This window comes from Suricata suricatta, chromosome 14, assembly GCF_006229205.1.
Source record: "Suricata suricatta isolate VVHF042 chromosome 14, meerkat_22Aug2017_6uvM2_HiC, whole genome shotgun sequence".
Taxonomy (NCBI): Eukaryota; Metazoa; Chordata; class Mammalia; order Carnivora; family Herpestidae; genus Suricata; species Suricata suricatta.
The window spans coordinates 21,121,630-21,146,093 of NC_043713.1; the positions used below are offsets into that span (position 1 = coordinate 21,121,630).

Sequence of the window (24,464 nt, forward strand, 5' to 3'; positions counted from 1 at the left end):
AGAAGTTGGTGTTTTGATTTTTTACTTTGCTTTTCTGTTTGGAGTGTCATTGCAACTACTGTATTGTAAAGGATGGAAAATAATTGCATATGTTAAAAAATATGAAACTTTATAAAGTAAAAATAAATAAATAAATAAATAAATAATTAAAAAAAACTAATGGTGACATTAGTCATATTACTATGAGGCAAGTCTGGCCGTAGTTATTATAAATGACACATGACTGGATACGGTTCTTCTTAGAGAATACTCGTATTGTCAAGTGTCACAAACTTTTTAAGCGTTGGGTTTGTGTGCACTGCTGGCCCAACTTTAATATTCAAAATGAGAACCATATATTTGTTAGCTTTGTTCCTAAGGAAACCAATTTAAATACAATGCAAGAGAATAGGAAACCATTGCTGGACATGATAATGGCATCGTTGTTAATAGGTACTGGTAGCAGCGATGTAAGAAAACAGGCCATAGGAAGTTAAGGAGGACTAGATGTGGGTTTGGTGCAAAAAATTAAAGTGGTTACTTCATCCTGCTTGAATGCCTGATTCTGTTTGTTCTTTCATCATCGAGTCCAAAAGGACAGATAACATTTTAGAGGAGAAGCATTTTGGCAAACATCTGAAAATGAATAGCTTTGTAGTATTTAAGCTTCAGAACCAGCAAGAGAGCAACATGGTTTTAGAGGGAGATACGGTGATTGTTCTACTTTCTAAAAAGTTATCTTCAAATTTCTGTTTCATCGAAAAGAAAGGTAGAAGACATCTAGGTTGCATAGAATGTTCTAAGGGGAACATCTTAATGGCTTATCTACTCCTGACACCAGAATTTGATTATGCTGAGTAGGTAGGAATTAAATAGTCCACATAAATCCTTATAACAGTACCCTGCAGGGTCTTTAGTAAAGAAATTTAAGGTAACTAGGTGATTTGGGGAGCTTACTTAACAAATTATAATGAGAACATGACACTGTGGAATTCAGTTATTTTATTTTACTATTTTATTTTATTTATTATTTTTAAATTTATTTATAGCAAGCGTGAGTGAGGAAGAGGGCCAAAGGGAGAGAGAGAGAATCCTAAGCAGGCTCCAAGCTCAGGACAGAGACTGACATGGAGTTCAATCCCAGGACTCTGGGATCATGACCTGAGCCTAAATGAAGAGTCAGATGCTCAACTGACTGTGCCATCCAGGTGCCCCCAAATAAGGTGATTTTAAATAAGTTTATTTTCTCTATACATTCATATACCTTTGTTAATAGCTCTTTTATTAAACCTTTCTTGAAGTAAGTATGCTATTCCTTTCTTTCTGGGATCCTTGTATATTCAGACTTGAATTTTGAAGCTTAAAACTCAAGTAGATAAGGATAATTTTAGAACAGGTTTAAAGAAAAAGACTAAATATTATTAGAGTATATCTTGCCAAAGCCATCCAAGCATCTCTCTCTTCTGTAGGTTTTCACCCACTTCCCAAATTTCTTGGCCACTTTTATTGCTTCTATCATTTCTCCACTGTAGCAATCACATTTTGATAAGAGCATTGCAGTAAATGGGTGGGAGGGGGATTCTATTGCTTGATTAAATAATATATAGTTTTAAGGGCTGGTTACACAGTATGTATAAGGCTTTATTTCTGAGTCTGGTCCTTGAGATTGAAGTTAACAGGGCAGAAGGTTGAGAAGGGAAGAGAGATGTGAACCAGAGAAAGTGAGGATAAGACAAAATCAGCTAAGCTTAGATGGAACTCAGGAGGACACACTAGAATCCACATCAACCTTTCACCATCTTCATCTCATACCTAAACACACATCTAACTCAAGGGTTGGAGAAGCTGAAGCCAAAAGGAAGGCATGAAGCAGAAGGTAACGTTGTTGCCTTGTGGCAACAGGTGAGCCAAGACATCAGGTGCCCTGCAACAAAGTCCAGAACACAAAGAAGCATTGGTGTGCCTTGTGTCTATTTGCCAAATCTTATACAAAATTTATCTTGGAGCCTACACTCTACTAGCTTAGAACTATTCTGAGAGGAAACCCAGAGAAATTCTGTTTTAGCATGATTAAATTGAGACAGTGAAATCCACCACATCTGTGTTTACTCTATGATATCCAGATGTTGATGCCCCAGAAACAGGCGGCAAACAACAATTTCTGCTGCCATCCCATAGCCATCATTTCTCCTCCGAAGCCTTAAATATGTGGAGCCGTTGTAGGTGAGTTGGACTATTGACATAAATACTCCAACATTTTCATGACGTCTCTACGCATGGGGGAAAACACAAACAAATAAAAAACAAACACTGGATTTTCCACCTGATTCTCTCTAAACAACAGCATATTATCATTAACTCTAGGTATCTTTTTGTCTTTAAATTTATTGTGAATCACAAAGAAAATTAAAATGTAGTCATTCTAACTACTAGCGTAAACGGAATCTTGCTAGTTATGGATAATACGTTTGAGTCAGTAGTATTCTTTTTTAGAACATAAAATGTTTCCTGGAGGATTCTAACAAAGTCAACAAAAAGGAGTATTATATATTCCTCCAATTGTAGTACTCCTGATAGCATCATAAGCTTTAGGAGAAACTGGCCCAACATGTGGTATACTTTTACTATCATCAATGCTCATCTGTGTTGCTAACCATCTAAACTATACCTGTGCTATGCTTCAGGCCTCAGGAGTTTCACGTATCAGAAATTAAGTCATTTCCAAGGCAACTTGGATATATGCCCTCTCTTACATAAGAATGTATGGAATTTTTACCCATGTATATTTCATCTACAGTCATCAATCAATATGCCATCACCAGCCTACTAACTCTCACCCCTATTTGGGATAATTGGAAAACAGAGGAACTGAGCTTTGGGAGAGAATATTATATTAAAAAACAGAAGAGAAAAATGTTGTGATGAGGAGGAGGAGGAGGACGAAGTGGAGGAGGCAGAGGAGATGGTGATGATGATGTGATAATGATGGGTTTATTTTGTTTGTTGGTCCATGATGGCTTGGGTAAGTCAGTGGAAGAAAAAGTAAAGGTGAAAAGGATTTCAGAATTAAATGTTCCCTAGTAAAATCTGTTATGAAGGAAGGAATGGGCCAGTGTTGTAGAGTAGAATGATGTAGAAAGCAGTGGGGTGTAGAATTTAGGGATCTAGAGAAGCAGGTGTAAGTATGATAAATAAGGTATGAGAGAATGGAAACCCAGTGAGGCAGGACTCATAAGCCAGATATTGCCATTTAACTAATCCTAGGCCAGAAAAACAGGGGCAATAAAATTAGGATATGTGTTTGCTGAATCAAAACAATTTTTTATATACCACATGAAAACTATGACATCAAAAAATTCTAAAAAAACAAAACAAACAACAACTAAAAAAACCCAAGTGTTGATAAATAGAGTTAATGCAAAATATCCATTATAACTAATTTAAAATGTCACTAAGGGGCACCTGAGTGGCTCAGTCTGTTGAGCATCCTACTTCAGCTCAGGTCATGATCTCGCAGTTTGTGGGTTTGAGCCCCACATCGGGTTCTGTGCTGACTGCTCAGAGCCTGAAGCCTGCTTCAGATTATGTGTCTCCCTCTCTCTGCCTGTCCCCTGCTAGTGCGCTTTCCTCTCTCTCTCTCTCTCTCTCTCTCTCTCTCTCTCTCTCTCTCTCTTTCAATCTCAAAAATAAATAAACATTAAGAAATGTCATGGATGCTGACTTTACTTTAGCATGTTGCTTAGTGGTTTGTTAGTAAAAAATGGTTATACAGACTTTATATATTTATTTTAATTCTTGGCTACCTGATGCAATTTTTACTTTAAAGTATTATATTCCTGGGGCACCTGGGTGGCTCAGTTGGTTAAGCATCCAATTTTGGCTCAGGTCATGACCTCATGGTTTGTGGGTTTGAGCCCCAGATCACGTTCTGTGCTGACAGCTCAGAGCCTAGAGCCTGTTTCAGACTCTATGTCTCCCTTCTCTCTCTGCCCCTCCTTTGTTCACACTCTTCTCTTTCTGTCTCAAAAATAAATAAACATTTAAAAAAAATAAAAATAAAATAAAAATAGAGTATTACATTCCTCAACTACGATTTTTTTGAAGAGCCTTGGTAGGCCAACCTCTAACGTATATGAAAGTGGAAATTAAGGAAACTAATTTTAGAATATAATGCGGTTACAATGAGAGAAAGTCAAGTCTGTTGGGAAGGAAGTTCTCCTGGGAGAGTTACATTTTAACCACCAGGAGAAATGATTAATAATAAAGCTAGATTCAGTTATAACTATATAACATTTTGATGTTTTGTTTTGTTTACAGCCAGTTTAAAAGGTTAGTTTATACATTTTCAATGTGGATTAGACTATTTACTACATTTAGTGTTTTCTCTTTTAAAAGTAGCATGAGGTTAAAGACCCACAAGGCCTGTACATCGCATAAACTGATAAGGATGGGTAGTTTAAAGAATACAGTTGAAAGCCTCCATTGAATCTTATGCTGAAATAAAATTCCCATTACTGCCGCATGGGGACCAATGTGTTCTCCTTTGACAAGGACGGATTTTAGATTAAGTACCCTTAGATTGTACATTACCATTCTTGATAGCAGGCCGCTCCCGTCTATGATGCCTTGGAGAGATGGGACAGACAGAAAAAGTGTAGATTTCAAAAAAGCAAAACCCTGTCTCTTAAGGACCCCCACCCCCCACACCCAAATTTCCATGTTTCAAGAGAAAGAATAGTAATGTGACAATACTGTTGAATTTAAATAGGAATAAAGGACATTATAATTACAAATCGTAGTAGCCCTTCTGAGAATGATTGGCTGACATGTCCTGTCACCCATTACAATTACATCAAATTCGGCCACCGAGATAGGGAAGGTGGGGGCCTAGTGAGAGAGGCACCTCTCTGGATTCATCTTCAAACTTGCAAGGGTTTTATTTTACAAATTCGTTGCATACCGTTCAGGTTAAATAATTAATATTTAAATAAGGTGGATATGACGTTCTTGAACAAGGGAAAAGATGAAGTGGAAGCTTCACAGACACAGGGTCAAGGTCTTTTTTTTTTTATCCTGTCACTCAGAGAAGAGACATTAGCATCAGCACCCAATAGAGAGACTGCTTCCCCTAGGAGATAACGGAAGCTTCTAAATCAGTTTCGTTTTGGTTTTGACTCTGCATTTTAAAAAGACTGGGATGGCGAAATGACCATGGATTAAATTTCTTATTTTTTAAGAAAATCCATTCATCATATCAACGTAAGTCCACATACAGGTATGCCTGTCAAGCCAGAGTAAGCAGATGTTTATTTCCTAGAGCAAATACAGACCACAAAATCAATTTGTGAACTCATTACATAAATTCATATTAAACTACTTAGTCTATATTTAATACTATAACAAGGACAGTCAGGGTAAATTAAATGGATTTTCTTTCCAGATGGCAGAGAGCTAAAGTTAGTCATTTTATTTCTAATTTATTTCTTAGTTCTAATCTGCGTCTGCCACAGACAGAGGAGAGACAAAGAAGAGAGAGAATAAAAAGATGTGATCACTTTTCCTCTTCTGATAGTTAAGGGCTAATCAAATCAATATGTTCCAGTCCTGGCAGGGACAGTACTCCATGATTATCTTATGTTCATGCATACCCTTTAACTCATTCTTCCAACATGGCAGCAAGATGAGTCCCTTCTTCAGAGCTGGGTAAAATACGGTCCACAAGGAGGAATCGTCTCATCAGTGGGAGAATGATTCACTTATATTCTGTCAAAGTGTAAGGATGCAGGTCTGATTTGGGTTTCCTCTCTGACCTTGAAGGCCAGCTAACACCATTAACATTTCTGGGGGCGGGTCTAAAGATGGAGGTTAAGACTAGTCACGCCCTACCTGAGGGTCCTAGTCAAGCCCTACCTGGGGGTTCTGGGTCCACTCTGTAATTGGTTAAAGTTACTGTCAATGATGTGATGCTATATTGATTGGACCCCTGTACCTGTGTCACAATTTCCTGTTAACTCCCCTTCCCAAACTCATAAAAGGCCCTGCCCCGCCATGTTCGGGGCTCACTCCACGTGGATCCATCCACTGCATCAGTGGGGTCTGCGAGCTTGTGCTTATAAGCCCGTAGTAATAAAGCCCTTTGCTTTTTGCATGCTGTCTCCCAGGTAATCTCCGGTTTTTTTGGGGTGATATTAAAATCTGGATACAACAAAAGAACTTAGGGTACATAATAAGACCCCCGTCAACTCTCCCTTAAGCTTTTTATTACCATCAACATTGCCAATAACTTACAGAATTTCCAGTCAGCATCAAATGCTCCTTCTCAATTCAAATGCAAACTGCTAACCATTTCCTCTACCATATTATTCTTTGAATGTCTCTTTCTTTCTAGGGGCTGAGTTGCCCCTCAGTTCACACCATAACTATTTCCCTCTGGGGATATCACAAAATATCTGCATTTGTTTTTATTTCCTTCTGCTCCAGTCTTTCTAATCCACATGACAGAATATTGTTTTTTAGTTAGACTATTAACTTTGTCTATTTAAATTATTTGCTCTGAGATTTTAAAAATATTTACCTTTTTTGCTTCATCTTCTATAATAGTTTATACTATTCAGCATTGCCAATTAGCTAGTAAAGAGTAATTGAGATTCTGCCCTTTACCAGGTACTTGAAATGCAAAGATGACCAAGAAAGGGGCCCTCTCTGAACTCATAATCCAGGCTCTCTGTCAAAATACACTTAAGTCGCTCTTTGTGATCTTCCACCTTTGGAAGTAATGGCTTTGTCATTTATTCAGTTAAATCAAGAATCTAGAAATCATTCCAGGTTCTTAAATGTTCTCTCTATATTAGTAGATAATCTCCATGTTTTGAAGAGCTAATATATCTGCTCACTCTTTCTGTACTGTTGTACAAGGTAGGGTGCCTTGTTCTGTCTTGCTGAGCCTCTTACTGATACACTTTTCCAATTAGTTTTGCTATTTCCAGTCCATCTCCACCACTGCCAATGTAGCACTCATCCTCACTACTTCCAGAATTCTCTTTTGAAAACACCAATAGCATCCTTTACATTCTAGCCATCAATATCCCAGCATCGCCTAGACAAAAAGTCCAATTTTCTTTGCATGTTCAAAAAAGATACTGTGTGATCCAGCCTGCATATCTCTCCAGTTTTACTGAGCTACACATACTTCTCTGAACATATACTTCTGCTTCTGTGCCATTTCCCTAGGCTTGAGGTGTAACATTTCTTCTATCAGCTGTTTCTGTGCCCTTCTTGACAGTTTGGTAAAAATCATTCTTCTACTTCAAAGTCCATCTCAGCTCAAATGTCACATACTCAGCAATGAGTTCCTCTGATTCCCAAAAGAACAGTTGCTTAAGTTCTCCGTTGTGTTACCCCTATATCTTGTATCTACATACTCTAGGGGCTCATGGTAATGCTTTGTTCTGCTTCAAACTTCTCTACTAGTCTAAAAGCTTGAACAATTTTTCTTAGCATCTGCATTCAGGAAATAGGAATAACTTCTAGGATAATGTTTTATGTGCAAGAAATGACATACTTGGTATGAGGTTTTATTGCTGTTGTTATTGTTCCTGATATAAAAAGCAAAAAGTATTTACCACTTCACTCAGTTGAATTTCCCTAAGGGTCATGTTATCCTTTCCAGGCAAGTGTGTTAAAGACCTAAAATATCTGATCAGAATTGGGCTCAAAGGCTCATATTAAATAATGAGAAGTAAGACTCATGTACGAAAAGAAAGCAGGTGTTCTATATGTCAGAAATTGGACATGGCATTCATGAGATCCAAGGGCTTATGTATGGACGACCAATTCTGTTATCTCTTGCTTCTTTCTATTTATGAAATCAAGAAGACAAGGCATGAGTAAAATATAAAATAAGCTACATAGTATTTTCATTTCTTTCTTCTTCCAAGTAACTGCTATGCCGTTAGGAGAAAAACATTTAGAGAAAGAATCATTCTTCTCCATTCAAAATAGTCTAGTCTGCTTTTGTACATTTTCAAACATATAAACTCAGTTGACATCTTTCAGAACTAAAGAATATTTTACCTGATTATCAGGGAGCTCTTCATTCGAATAGAAACTAGAACTGAAAAATATCAGGAAATATGGGAAAATGGCATTCTATTTGATTTTTCCTTGGTTTACAACACATGCTTTACTTTGAGGATGAATTTTTTTTTGTTTCATGTGAATTTTCTTATGCTCTACCGTATATCAAACTCAGACATAATCCAATAAAAGAAATAGGTTTTGTCAACATTGTCACGAAAGGTTAAGGTTACCTAGGGATCTTGGTGGCTATTTGTCAATACAAAATAACAAAGGCAGCTATACACAGCATATACTAGTCATTTAGGCTTATTAACTATTTTTTTTCCAATGGAACTGCATTATAAGTTAAAGATCTATGAGTAGATATTTATATGAAAGCAAACTGTTCCCCTTCCTCCTTTAAAAACAAAACAAAACAAAAGAAAAGAAAACACCTATTTTGGAACCTGGAGCTTCTCTCAAAGCAGGGAACAAAATAAAATAACAAGCGAAAGACCTTTTTAAACAACAGGCGCCTTGTCAGTCAGCAGGACAAGTGACACCACTATCCTCCTCACAGAAGGTTTAAACAAAAACATAGTAGATGAAGCACTAGTTGTATTAGAATTTAAGGAATTTTTCTTAATATACAAAGAATTAAGCTATCTTAATTCTGATATTCATTTCAGTTTTGTGCACTTTCGGTATTCTGAGTATTTGGTAAATGTTAAATAATCAATATACCATTATAGATCACTCTGCCTTATGTTTAATAATTAGGATTAGTTGTGTCAAATTTTTATGTTTGGTTAAACTACAGAGTCCTGGGTAACAGGAGTTACATGATATTTAACTTTAAAACTCAAGACACATTCTACAACTGGCCCACACTTAGCAATGACTTTTAGCACACTGGGAATTTGGACAGGTATCATTTGTGTGGCAGAATCTCAGGAATTTTAATTAATTTCAAGCTCCTCTCCTTTATTAGTAATTCACAAATCAGTCTGACTAAATTCAAATAAATATTAATCATCACCCATTTTCCTGACTAGGCTCCATGTGGTAGACTGAGTGGGGGGGGCGGCATTCACATTAAGGCAGAGTGACTCAGTGAGGCAGCAGGTGTGAAAGTCACACTGTGCTAGCCAAGTGGCCTTGAGGAATTAGCTAACTTCCTTGAGCAGCATGTTTCTTACCCACAAAGGAAAGGGGAAAGGATTTTTTCTCCTTCATAGGATTCTTGAGAAGAATCAATTGATAATGGTATTGTAAAGCCATGACTCAACATGATGCCCACTAAAAAGATTCAATCGTGTTTTCAAATCCAGTTCCACCTTTTTATAGCTGTTCAGTATTACCATGCTATCTGACCTCTTTGAAGCATAATCTTCTAGTCTGTGGAATGTGAATAGTAATATATTCTGGACCAGATTATCCTAGAAGAAAATGGAACGATGCTTACGAAGTGATTAGCACACAAAACCTGACACAAGTAGGTTTTTGAAAATGCTATTCTCTTCTGTGTTTTCCTTTTTTTCTGTATTTATATAAATCTTACTCTAAGCAGGGCGATGGGAGCTCAATTGGCATATTCTTTTCCATAATTAAAATGGCATTTATTTTCTTGTGTTTCTAAGTTTCTCATTAGATTTAAAATAATAAAATACAAAAGCCTTCTCCCCTAGGAACCTTTTCAGACTTTTCAGTGTCTCAAAAGGCAGAGAATACTCCAACTAGTTTATTTGGGGGCTGAAGTCAAAGACAAAATCACACTCACATTTCTAAAACCCTTGACATACTTTAATATATATTGTTTGTTTGATGCTTTTTTTGCACCCATGTATTTTGAATTATAAAATAAAATTATATAGTATTTAAAAAAATAAAATACAGATATAGAGACAATTTATATTTAAATTTATTTTATTTATTTTATTTTTTAAAATCTTTTTATCTATTTTTGAGAGAGACAAGCCATGAGTAAGGGAGGGGCAGAGAAAGAGGGGGAGAAACACAGACTGGGAAGTGGGCTCCAGTCTCTGAGCTGTCAGCACAAAGCCTGACAAGGGGCTCAAACTCAGGAATGGTGAGATCATGACCTAAGCTGAAGTCGGATGCTTAACTGACTAAGTCACCCAGGTGCCCCATTAAACTTATTTTAAAAGTTGAGACCCATATCAGAGTGGCTAAAACAAACAAATCAGGAGATGATAGATGCTGGTAAGGATGTGGAGAGACGGGCACCCTCCTATACTGTTGGTGGGAATGTAAACTGGTGTAGCCACTCTGGAAAACAGTGTGGCAGTTCCTCAAAAAATTAATGATAGAACTCCCCTATAGTCCACAATAGCACTGTTAGAAATTTACCCAAGGGATACAGGAGTGCTGATGCCTAGGGGCACATGTACCCCAATGTTCATAGCAGCATTTCAACAATAGCCAAATCATGGAAAGAGCCTAAATGTCCATCAACTGACAAATGGATCAAGAAGATGTGGTTTATATATACAATGGGATATTACATGGCAATGAGAAAGAATGAAATCTGGCCATTTGTAGCAACATGGGTGGATTTTGAGGGTGTTATGTTAAGTGAAATAAGTCAGGCAGAGAAAGACAGATATCATATATTTTCACTCATATGTGGAACAGAAGAAACTGAACAGAGGACCATAAGGGAGGGGAAAGGGAAACACAGTTAAGGAGGGGGTGGGAGGCAAATTATAAGAGACTCTTAAGTACTGAGAACAAACTGAGGGTTAATGGGGGTGGGGGAGGGGGAAAATAGGTGATGGGCATGGAGGAGGGCAGTTGTTGGGATGAACACTGGGTTTTATATGGAAACCAACTTGACAATAAACTATTTAAGAAGAAGAAGAAAAAAGTTAGACCCATATTATACAAAAATAATTATATTCTACTTTTTTATACTTTATTCCACCATGTATGTATTACATAAATTTATTCCACTATACATTAATATTCCACTTATCACTATTCCACATTATATACTGGAGGAATGGCAGAGCTTAGTGTTACTCTTAGAGCCATAAAGAATGATAATTCCTTTCATATTCTAATTTAATCCTTTAATCTGATCCCTACAAAACCAGAGAAAATCTAGAGAATGACAGTAAGACAACTACATAACTAAGTAGTAGTTCCTATTCTATCTGCTATTCCAGATGCTACACTTTGTGTGAGTAGATTAACACAACCTCTGGTACAACATATATAGCCACAGTGATGTGTTCTTTTACAATTATTCACTAGGAATAAAAAGTCATTATTCATTTTTAGTCATGCCCCAGATCTATGTTAACTCTCCCATGTTCTGTCATAAAATAGTCCAATGGGACCTGGACCATGCAGATATTTGTAGTATATTTCATTTGTCAATTGTGCTAATACAATCATGTTAATCAGACAAGTTCAGTGTGAAATGGCAAGTACATGGGAGGTTTTGGTAAAACACATATGCTTCAGCAGTGGCAGACAAATCCTATAAAGATACAGTGACCCATAGCATCAGTGAAGTTTTTAGGGGCACATGATTTGGAACATGACAAGACAAGTCCTCTAAATAGGGACAGATGATTGTATTTCATATCCCTAAATACTAAGGAAGAAGCAAAGAAACACTAAGAAAACACTAAGAAAGAATTGGCTATAATTGCTCATCATAAACTGGTTTTAAAAAATGGATCAGTCAAAGGTCAGGTGGCATCATCATGTTGTAGTAAAATTAAAGATTAAACAACTGGTATCAGGCACAAACATGACCAGAGGGCATAAGAGCAGCTAACCCCAACAACCACACTGTCAATCACATTTATATAAGTATCCTCTCCCTCAACTCACACTTACTGCCAAGTGGCTGAGGAGGAAAGAGGCCCAGTTTTGTCAACCTGGTATGTGGGTATGTGAGTACACTCCAAATAGACGCCTGCTATACTACAGCCTCAGTTAGATATAACCATGACAGAGGGCAGTAAGAGAACTGTTCCTGAAAGGCAGAATGTTGAGTGCACTAGGCCATCTACCAGAAAAATGGAGCAAAGTGATAATATATATATGGACTATGAACAAAATCACATGGTTTGGCTGATTCACTATAGTTCTGGAGAGAGTGACTACAAGTTCAGGGACAAGGAGGTTTGGAAAAGAGGAATGTGAGTGGGTCTATGAGAGTGAACACCAAGTGCAAAGAATCATATCTAAATACCAGATGGTATCCTCCAAAAAAGAGTCACTAAACAATCAAGTAGATGAAACAGTTCAGCTAGGTGGCATCAGCCAGGCTCCGGTAGTGGAACGAAAATATGTGAATGAAGAGGCTATAGTGGCAGCAATGAGTCTACACACATCGCCCAATATCATGGGCTCAATCTCAACAAGGCTGCTACTCTCATATATTTAATATACTTGCAAACAAGACAAATGCTGAGCACTCAGTAAAACACCAACTAGCCTATTGGTGACATGTTATTTATATTGAACTCCTTCTGCTGTGGAAGGTGCAGAAATTCATCTTGACTGGAATATATGCATGTTCTTCCTTTCCTGCTCTCATGGCTTCAGCCTGCAGCACTATCTGAGAGCTCACCAAGTATCTGAGCCATCAACATGGGATTCTGTCTATCACTGCAAAAGATCAAAGAACTCATTTTATAGCAAAAGAGGTGTGGGGATGAACACATGACCAGTGAATCTCCTGATCTTATCAAATGCCAACTGAAAAGCTGCTGACTTGACTTATAATAAAAGTACAGCTTTTTGGAGGAGAAACTGAGGAAACAAATGGGAGATGATATTCTTAGGTGGGGTCCCTTCCTCTAGAGTGCAGTGTAGTCTCTTAACCAACAACTAGTATATGTTGCCATGTCCGTAACAGGTAGAGTACATGGACACAAGAGATTAAACTAGGTATGATCCTGCTTACTTACCATTACTCCCAGTGACCCAGTTGGAATCCCTGCAACTTTAGACTCTATGGACTTAAAAGTCCTATTCTTACAGCAGACATCATTGAACTTGAGGGATCACTGCTGCCTGGTCCTTTCAGGCTTCTTGTGCCAAAATGTCAGTTTGCAAGGCAAGAATTATTACCCAGATATCAAGAGGAGGAGAGAAAAAGGGAAGACAACTATCTTGATCTATCAGAGGTGTCTCCTGGTACTCTCTTCCCCAACTTTGATGGTAAGTTGACTTGTACAGTTTCTGTGACTCGTGAAGGTATAGGAGTTTGAGTCTTCCCACATGATGAGCCACATGGACTGGCAGAGATGGTAGCTGGGGGTAAGAGAAATGCATCATAGGTAGGAGGAGAGAAACAACGAATACCATTTGTAGCCCCAAGACCAGTTGCAGTAGTACTGGAGGGGGATTTAATTTACACCTCTAACCTTCTTCTTTTCCCCAGGGAATGAGACCAACTCATATTCTGAAATAGTTATTTCCGATAGGTTATTACATGAAGCAAATAGATATGAGTGGCACAAGGGGAGGATGTAGTAGATGTACACTATCCTGGTCTCCTTCCCAGGACTGCAGCCCTCATTCATCCTGCTGGAGGGAGTGACAGTGCCTGATGGCTCCCTACTGGAGCCATCTCAAGTGACTACCTTTAGCTAAAGAGAACACTTCACTCAAGGTCACAATCGTTTCTGGGGATAGAAATGAGAGGATAGCCTAAGGAGATACTCCAGTTTCAAAGCTTCTACTGGGATCATCCGAGGTCTTTGTTCTGACTGTATTGTAATTGTAATTCACTCCCTCAACCTGTGTATCTGAGTGCCATTTCATTATAGAGGTACCAATGTTGATATTATCACCTATTAATTAAAAATTACACCTATATAATTTTAACTACTTAATTCTATATACCTCCTACTAATTATTACATTGATAACATTCTATAATAATAATATATAAGAATATATATAAAAGGAAAATATATATGTATATATTTTTGAATATATGTGGTGTGTGTGTATACATACACCTGTTATCAAAGGGTGATTTATCTGTAAAAGTAGAAATATAACAAGCACATGACATTTGAATTCCCCATAAAAATCAAGATTCTTTTCATTTCCTCCCTATAGAGGTAAAAAAAAAAAGATCTAGAATAACACTCTTTGGTGTTTTTACCACCAATGTATGATATGATCAATATTTATGAATCTATCAAGTCTTCCATATTGTATGAATTTATTATAGTTATCACTGGCATCAGGATACTTCCCATTACTGTAGAATTCATTTCTAATTTCAAAGTCTGCCATACAGCCATATACTCCTGATTAGCACTGAGCTAGCTTCCTACTTGAAGCACATGCTGAACCAAGGACAAGGTGAATGACAAGCCTTTATTTGCTGAGAAACCTCTGCCGACATAAAACTGGAATGAGCAAGTCATTAAATTGATACTGCAAACCTTGCAGCAAACCTTTCCACCAGGAGTCATTTTGAAACAAACCTTTCCCTTTAACCTTGTCCACCAGGCTAAAAACTTAAACTCAAATGGATGCTGTCATTGAAATATTTGTTTATTCATTCTTTTCTTGGAGGATAGAAAAATATGCCAGAAGAAAGCTGTCATCATATACACCCTATTAAATGCCTATTTGTCTTGAGACCAAACAAACTAGCAGAATATTAACTAACATTTGAGTAACATTTGGGTAGCAATTTAGAGCCTACAAATCTCTTTTACATACCTTTATTGCAATCAGTCTTTGAGATGCTTATCTACTGCATTTTATAGCTGAGAAATACAGACTTGGAAAGGTTGAGCAACACTGTCTGTGATTCTGTCCATACAAAATATAGTCTATATTCCATTATGTTTTTAAATTTCTATAGGTAAACTAGAAAAAGATGTAGAGATGAGACACATGTAATCTATCGTATGATTGCTATATGATAACAGATTAAACAATTGCTTTATGCCAAACTTATGCCATCACGAAACCCCTCAAGAGAGTATTAGTTTGAGTGCCAACACTGTAAGGAAAGGGTACTTTGAAGTAGAAAATAAAAGAGCATTGGCTACCATCCTCTTATGTTTATCTTGGCAAGCAAAAATAACATTTCAGCTGATTGAACACATTCATGGCCATGTATGCTGACACTATAAACTACCTTGAAAATTCTGGTTCTGTATCTACAGCTGATTACCAAGGTTTATAAGAGAGAATGTTCATGGAAAACTTATGAGCTTCTAATACCACCACATTGGTAAAATGTTTCAAAAACATTAAGTTAACTTTTATTCATTCAGACTCAATGATGAAAAACTAAAGAGAATGTTTATAGTTTTAATGAACATCTCACTTTGCAGGAGGAAACTGTCTAATGACTTAATTTCTAGTTTGAATCCACAAACATGTTAGTCTAGTACATGAAATTGACCCATATAAATTATCTGCAGAATTCCAGGAGCAATTAACTGAGCATTTAAGTCATGGTAACCCTTTCATATAAAAGACAAAAATTCAATTTAATTGACCACCAGCGACTAATATGTGATTGAGAAGTACTTCCTATTAGCTTTGGTTACATTGTCTTACATAGTTGTTTATGGGCTATTACACTCACAAATTCTAACAGATTTTAAGTGTTAAGACTGATTGTACAATTTTTCATTGCTTCACATAATACTACTGAGTTTACTATGTAAGAGTCAATATTTAGTAAGAAATACTATAATTAGTTGCAGTTAATATACAATTATATGGATGAGCATCTTGACAGTCCTCTTGTCCATTTGGATTTCAAGGTATTCTTCTCACATCAATAGGGAATAAGTCATAAAAACAGATCCAAACAAAACAAAACAAAACAATGCTTCTGATATTATGCCTTAGCGATTTGACCAGACTTAAATACTTTCTGCTAATTTTAGGCTATATGATATACTGCCTTAATAAATTTTTGAAAATTTAGTGTTATTTGTAATCAGTAGCTTTTTCCAAGGGAGGACAAGAAATTGATAAAAGCATACATTTTCCTAAATTCCAAACCAATATATTTCACCTCCTACAGGAGGGAGTTCTATCTTGTTACCAGTGTTGGAGGAAAAAACAAAATAAACAAAACCAGCATTCTATCTTTACCCATTTCTGCCATTAAATTAAAAATATCCCAGACTGCATATGGCCCAATCATCACTGCATTTATTCCTGGTTCCCTGGCCTTCAACTCTCTTGGCCGACAGTTATGTATTTTCAATGTCCTTTGCTAAAGACCATTGCCAGGAAACTGAATGCCACCCAGCAGTTGGAAAGAGTATAATCAGCTTAGAGAGAATTGATACCTTATATCTATCTTCTTTCCAGGCTTATTCCCTAACCCACATCCTCCTAGCAAAAGAAAATTGCTATCTTTTCTACCCACCTATCAAATAGTTTTCTTAGTTTAATTACTACCCGCCCACACCCCAATTTACTGGATAACTTAAAGGTAAATAATTCATCAACATCCACTACGCCAACCGGATCCTAACTTAACTGCATACAGGTTTGCAAATATGGCTACTGAAACCTTGCTCTTGTGACACCTAACACATTGATTCTTGATACTTTCTGGCTGGTCTGTTCACTGACTGGTGAAGTTGGAGTCATAGTCAGCCTTCTTCATTTAGAAAGGCAACTTCTTAACCGATGTGCTCTCCCCCCAGAAAATAAGTAAGCAAATAAGCTAAAACAAACAATAAAACTTTTCCTTAGCAATTAGGAGAGATAAACAATACAAATAATATAAGTCTGCAAAAGCATTTTAATTTCCATTCACCACCACTTGCATAATATGGCTAAATCTTTCTGAGGCTATGTAAAATCTTAAGAATGCAGAACATCTTCTGTGCTTTCATGCATGGTGTGTGTGTGTGTGTGAGACTGTGTGTGCACACGCACGCATGCATGTGAGAGAGAGAGGCAAAGAGGCAGCAGTCTAGCACTGTGTATATGGCATTACAATCCTAAAAATATACTATTATCGATAGGACTTCCTATAGTATGATGACTTTTTTAAAAATGCTGTTGATCTTCTTGACCTGTGTATGTATTTCACCTGTTAGAGTACACACACCTCAATATTTCTCCCAAACTTATATTCTGGAGAGCAAAACAAGTCATTAACTCTGTTTAATTTAGTAGATTATGTTTACTTTATTTCCTAAGTGACTAATTGCTAGAGTGGGAATAGCTAACTGTATAAAAAAGGCTATGTGGAAACTTCATTAGGTGTATGTAAATACCCATTAACAATGGACAGTGGCTGGAGTAGGTCATTGTGAGTGCTTCAGTGAGGCACGGATTGTTTCGGCTGCCAAGGGTGACTCTCAGTTGCAAGCCTGCGGACAGACCAAAGCTGAACAGCTGGCCATATGAGCCCACAATGTGACTCAAATACATGGTGGCCATTTATTGTTGAAACTTAAACAGAGAGGGCTATGTTCTGCCTACCATGGTCAACCTCTTACTGAATTTATATTTATGGCTGGCCTTGCCACCATCTGTGCATGTGGCCTATACTGTATCTCTGAGGAGCTGGAGAAGCATTATACGAAGACCCAAATGAATAGCCAGGAAAAAGCAGTTCATCACTTATAAGAGAGAGAGTGTGTGTGTGTGTGTGTGTGTGTGTGTGTGTGTGTGTGTATAAGACAGTCACCACAGTATCCTGCCATGCTTTCAGACTTCTTTCTTCATTTTCTTTTACTTTCTATTCTAACCTGTTGCCAAATATAATAAACACTGACTGAAAGTGCAGAATCCACTGACAGTCCTTTACCATCTGCATAGAAGAATGGATTATCCACATTCACAGAGGCTTGCCCCAGCGAGGAGAACTCACCTGCCAAGGGGAGCCTTGCTCTGTATTGTCACTTAGACCTAAATGAATCAGGGCCCAGGTGGAATACAAGATGCTACTAATACATGGCTCCCTGTTGATACCAGAGCTTGCTGGAATAAGTGAAGCTGGATGCTTATAACTGGTTTATCGAATGAGCTGAACTGCTAGAATACTAAGAGGAAACAGTTTCACTTTAGCCTGTGGCCCATTTTCATACACACCTTGTCAGATCTATTTCTTATCCCTGATAGCAATTTGGGCCATTCCTCTGGTCCTGGGGTCACCTTACATTTTTTTTAAGAGCCTTATCTTCAGGTATGGAAAACAACAAACTACACACACACACACACATACACACACACATAGATCTAAATCAAAACATCAATCTAATGCTTAATTTAAAGTTTCTTCCCACTGATCTGAGTAGACCTGAGACCAAAAGTGAGGAAGAGCTAGTGGGGCTGTCTGTCCATGGTTTTCGCAATCTCTTAGATCTATTTTGTTTTCTCCTCTATTTAGGGCTTCTCCAGGGTCAGATATCCAGGGGAGGATGGGTTTTATCTCAAAAGTGGAAGACATCCTTGAGCCTCTGCTTTGTGAGATAGCTCTGTGGGTTCTTCGGAGACTCCCACCTGCCCCTTAGGATGCCCTCACTGGACTCTCTGCCTGTACAGCTGGCCGGTCCACCAGCTCCCTGGCTCAGCTTCCCTCTCAGGCAGTGTCTCTCTTCTGGTTGGCATAGGCTCAGCGGGCAGGACCTCGCAAGCATAATCCTTTCAAAATGACTCCAGCCCTGCTATCTTTAAGTGCAACTCACATCTTTGTTCGTTCCCAAGGTGGAAATATAGGTTTTTTCTACAGCCGTCTTCCTCTTTCTCTTTCCAGCATCCTTGTGGACAGTTCCAATTTCCAGCTTCCAGCTTGTGTGATTTGCCCATTTCTCATTTTTACAACCAATTCCTAGTAAAAGATACACATATACACACACATACACACACACACACTCGCACGCGTGCACACATACACACATGCACATACAATCTGTTCAAGAGGCTTTCTTGGTGTCTCCACATCTTGACTTGTGTGGAAGGGAAAGTGTCATGATTGTCTCTAATTCTATGAATTCTAGAACTTCAGAGAATCTTCCATTCCTATGAGCACTTATAGGAAATGGTCACTGGGGGTGTTTGGTCATTGTCAACACGTCTCAGGAAAAACTATTTCATGCTTCTTTTTAGAAATATAGAACCACTTATCCAGCATTTTCCTTAGCTTTATGGTCATAGTTGAAAATCAAGATTAACTGCAATTCTCTTATTCTGTGACTTGTGATAGCACCCATTGGTGGCATAAATGTGACCATACTGTCATTACGAATGAGATGGTGCACAGTTCTCAAAGCCTGCTCACTCAAGAGTCTAGTTTTAGAGGTTCCTTTTCTACTCCTCATCCCTTACTGTTTCAGTGGAAACAGTACTTTGTCACACAAATAATGTTACACTAACACTTAAAGCACATTCAATGGAAGGAAAAGAAAGCGTCCATCAGCGAAATCAGCAATCTTGAATGAGAGTTAATTGTCCCTTTTATTTCCTAGGTAATTCCTTTAGTTCCTTTTTGCATCTGGGACTGTTGTTATAGGATTGCTTTTTTGTTACAATCGAGAGAGAAAAAAAGGGAAAGTCATCACCATGAGCACAGAGTCCAAGAGCCTTCAAATGATTGGTTAGAGATTCACAGTATATAAGGCCTTCATAGACACATTCTAAATGATAGAAGCCAAAAAAAAAAGACTTTGTCTTGTACATTTCAGTTATTTTCTATTAAACTTACTACAGGGGAAGAGTGAGACAAGAGTGGGGTTCATGTCAAGAGGTCTTGAAGAGCTGAAAGCAATATAATCAACAGGTGGTATGAAAACATCCATAGAAGATATTAGTATTTTAAAGTATTTGGATCTATATAAGCAAAATTTCTGTTTCTGTTTTTTAAAAACAATGAATATTTTTTACTTTTTTCAGTGATACAACATTTCAGAGTAGCTGACCAGTTTGTTTTTCCTTTTTCTTTTCTTTTCTTTTTTCCTGACAGAATTTTTATTGTTTGGGGGACATTACAAGACATGTATAATATAGAGTTATGATACTTTTGAATATACCACCATATTAAACATCCAAAAGACTATAGGACAAAATAAAATAGAAAACTTTATAAATTATAGACAAAATACATTTCATCAAAATCTATTTATAAAAAGATTGAAAATGGTTTTACTTTCAAGTTATGATTTCTACTATTTTTCTGCCAATTTCCACTGATTCAATATATATGTATTCTACTATATATACAATATATATAGTAGAATATATATATTCTACTGATTCAGAATATATATTCAATATATATTTCTACTATTTTTCTGCCAATTTCCATGGATTAAGTATATATTCTCACATATATATGTATATATATATATATATACACACACACACGCATACATATATACATGAGAGAGAGAGGCAATCTTGACAACCTGAGGCACCTACTGTTCGTGACTGTCTTACTGGATAAAGATACATGCCTAGTTTTCTAGAAGGAATATGCCATCAATACACAAATGCACGCCTTGATAAACTAAATAATTAAATAATTTCCAATTGACTTGGAGAGATAGGGGAAACAATACAAATTTTACAAGTGGCCCGTGCATAATGATAGCTACCAGTCCCAGAGCAAAGTTCCCCTCATCTTACCAGGCTTAGGGACAATGAGCTGCGCACTGGTCTGGGCATTTCCGGCCTCATTTTCAGCTACACATTGATAAAAGCCTTCATCTGACTTTACCACTCCAAGGATTCGTAAGTTGCTTCCTCCCTAGGGAGAAGAAAGAAGAAGGGGAAATGTTAAAAACAAAACAAAACCCTCAAAGAGACAAAATGAATATCAAACTTTAATAGAACTTTGCAGGAGAAGCAACAAGGGAGGCCATGAGAGTCCTCAGCCTCACAGAGGTGTCTTATGCCACTTGGGAAATGTCACAGATTCCCCAAACTCTGTTGAATCTATGTGCATCCATTTAACCTAGTTCTGCAATGAAAACTCTTTTCGTGAAAATACACATCATCCTCAATATCCAAATGAGCAGCAGAGAACTCTTTTATTACATAGGCAAGAAAAAAGTTTAGCATTGAAAGAAATTTCATTTTTTTCACTTGTTATTGAAGGAAATTTGGGTTTAGCAGCTGCTAGGGGAAAAGAAAAGAAACCAAAACACTGATTTTTGCACTTTTTTTTTTTTGAGAGACAGAGAGAGGCAGCGTGAGCAGGGGAAAGTCAGAGAGAGAGGGAGGTACAGAATCTGAAGCAGGCTCCAGGCTCTGAGCTGTCAGCACAGAGCCCCATGTGGGGCATGAACCCATGAACCATGAGATCATGACCTGAGTTGAAGACGGGTGCTCAACTGACTCAGCCACCCAGGCACCCCTGATTTTTGCACTTCTAAAAGATAAGAAAGCTAGGTTGGATATTTTCTGGAAGTGTTTACCAAGGAAACAAAAGTCCAAAAGTCCTTTTAAAATTGTAATTGCTTTGACATGTACCCTTTTGGGGATTTGGAGTGGTGGTATGGTGGATACTTTATACCATGTCATTCTTGTTATATGTTCAAAATGGTTCACCTTCAGTAATTCATAAATTAAACACAGCAATATTAACTCCAATTTTATATAAATTGAGCCACCATCTTCTTCAAGCAAGGATGATAAAATGATCTGGAGATAGCATTTAATTATACTAACTCAGTTTTTCTTCAATATTAGTGTAAGAATTAGTTCAGTAAGTGAGACGTGTTAAATCACTTCCCCTGAAGTCATTAAGAGATAAATATTACCTCATGGGGAATTCTTAATTGTTTTTAGTGTCTTGTAGTCAATTCTGTGCTGGTGTAAAATTCTTAGATAAAGCTGACTAACTTCTAATTAACAATTCTCATATAAGTTACTATTTGCGTTAATGTTACTTTGTGACAAGACAATGGCTCTCAGATTTCTGGAGCTACTGGGGAAATATTTTTAAGCACAATTTAATGTGAACAGGGCTCACACTGTACATTTTCTTGTCACCTTAGAAAAGAAACATTTACATAGGTTGGCTGTAATGAGTCATTTTGGGAGAAAGATTATTCAAACTGTAGAAAAAATAAATGTTGCATTTTATCATATGTCCTTAAGGGCACTCAACAATTTCCTTTATATGCAAGTAGTATATATTTTAGACGGACACAACACATTTCAAGTTACCCCACGGCAGGTCATTTTTAATTCAGTGGTAGTAGAAATGGCATTACACTTAAAGGAAATAATGGATTGGTGTGGCATTGAAAAGTTACATTTTTTTCTCTTTCTTACTGTATTCCTAACCAATTAAACAGATGCAACTAAAAGGGGAAAATACTAAGTGGTGATAAAAGTAATAAAGATATGCTTTATGGACATATTCCTTAAAAACCTCGTGGTATGACAAATGCATGCAAAAAGAGGTTATGGAGGTTTCTGAAAGTCAACTAATCCAGCAACAAAGAGGTGGCTCCACCAATGAGCGCCAGGGCAAGTTCAAGTAGAGCACATGCCTGGACTGGCAGAGCACCTGTGTTCTATTCCCCTTCTGCCAGAAGACCTGGCTTAGACACTCTTCTTGTTGGGCCATGTCTGCATCTCAACCTAAGAGAAGTTGGCCTAAATCCTCCTTCTTTAGCTACAAAATTCTTTGATATTTGGAAAGTACTTTTCATATTTCTCATATATTCATATCCTTGAATTTGGAGTCTCCAAGCCTCACCTAAAGGGGAGTTTTCATAGAGAATTTTTACATAAGCAAAGAATTCTGCTGGTAACAGCAAAAGCAATGCTAATAATGATAGGTATTGAGTGCTCAATGTGTATCAGGAAAACAACTTAGTGAATGTAACACCATTATCCATATTATCCCCCAGAGAGGATAAAGTGCATTAGGGCTTAGAAAAACTATAAGAACTATTATTTTTAGCTTCAATTCTTTCCAGTGTTCAAAAGTACAATGCCATGTGAACTCTGGATCACCATGACTTTGCTACCATGGCTACTACGACCTTCACTGTCACTCTCACCACATCCTTTTCTACTGCTCAAGTAGGATAAGCCATCCTGTCTGGAAGGGTAGCAAAAAACAAAGACAAAACAAAAGAAAACGAAAAAAACCTAGTCTATATTATGAAAGCAAGAGTACAATTATAAGTAGCATATCTTGCTGAAACTTTATTATAAAGGGTAAGAGTCAAAGAAGTAAGATATTCTTGGCTCCATACAGTCTAGAAGTAGACTGTTCTCCCAAGAACCAGCAATGAGGATAGTTGGAAAAACAGTCTTGGGTCCTCTGTTTTTTTCATTGTTTGTTTGTTTAAAACCTTGTTTGTAAAACAAGGGGGCTGGGCTGTTTGATCACTCTTTTTTAGCTCAAAAATTACAAGTCTAGAAAATAATTTGCTTTATTAGAACAATTTTCTTAACACATCATAAAAATTCCCAACAGGACCCTTCTTCCCAGGAAAGAAAAGGGACTGAAAAGACAGGAAACCATGAATGAGATTGTAAAGTTAATATGAAAAGAAGATAATTACCACTATCTGAAAATAATCACTAGGAATGACCACATCTCCATTCTTCATCCAATTCACAGTGGGCACAGGCTTTCCAGAGACGGAACACTCAAACTCAATATCCATGCTTTCATAGGCATACAGGTTGGAAGGGTGATTTAAAAACCATGGTGGAACTGCAAAGACATAAAACAAAAGTAAGTGGGTTAGAGTATGAGCCAGCATGCTAAGGTCTTTGCCCAGTAAGAAGCACTGGATGAGGATAGAGAATATTTGTAATTCAGATAATTCCCTGAAGCCCTTAGTTTAGTATACAGGGACCACTGTAGAACGCATCTTCTGTCTCCCAAACACAGTTTAACAGTTGTAGTTAGTGGTGTCTTGCTGCAGGAAAGAAAAAAAACACTTTTGGAGAAAATATTATAGAGGTAGTAAACATTCTGAATACCTGAGCATTTGCACCCAATTGACTTACATAGAGGACACTGAACAGTACCTAAAGCTATGGAAACTTCACTTGATAAAGTAAATAAAGGGAAGCTGATAAATCTGAGAAAACCCAGAGTGCAAGAGAAGAAAGCTTGTTATCTCTGTAATTCTAGAATTTCACTGGGATTTAGTTAATGTGATGGACTCATTCCCTGTTGAAACTGGCTATGATGATAGGCACACACAAAAAAATGACTATCACCTTTACTATGGACACATTCCTTTGTCTTAGCAATTATCTATTGTGGCACATAACTACACTGCATTATTATTTTTGCAGCATGATATGTGATATACTAATTTAATTTAATGTCTTAATTGTCATAATACTAGTTACTCTATGATGGAAATTTGTAATTGAAAGAAAATTACAAATAAAATATAACACACCTTTGCTAATGAATCTCTCAGGCTTGGTCCCTCAAAACCCTGCCTCGGAGAG

At 37.2% G+C, this 24,464-nt stretch overlaps 1 protein-coding gene across 1 annotated transcript in view; it reads right to left on the bottom strand.

Annotated features, from left to right (window-relative positions):
* Positions 1-24,464, bottom strand: part of DCC (DCC netrin 1 receptor) — a 727,087-nt gene that overhangs the window by 408,847 nt on the left and 293,776 nt on the right. The window contains exons 6-7 of the mRNA XM_029921550.1: positions 23,555-23,709; positions 20,655-20,775 (exon numbers count right to left, since the gene is read on the bottom strand). Of these exons, the coding sequence (XP_029777410.1) occupies positions 20,655-20,775; positions 23,555-23,709 (276 nt within the window). The remainder of the gene's footprint in view (positions 1-20,654; positions 20,776-23,554; positions 23,710-24,464) is intronic.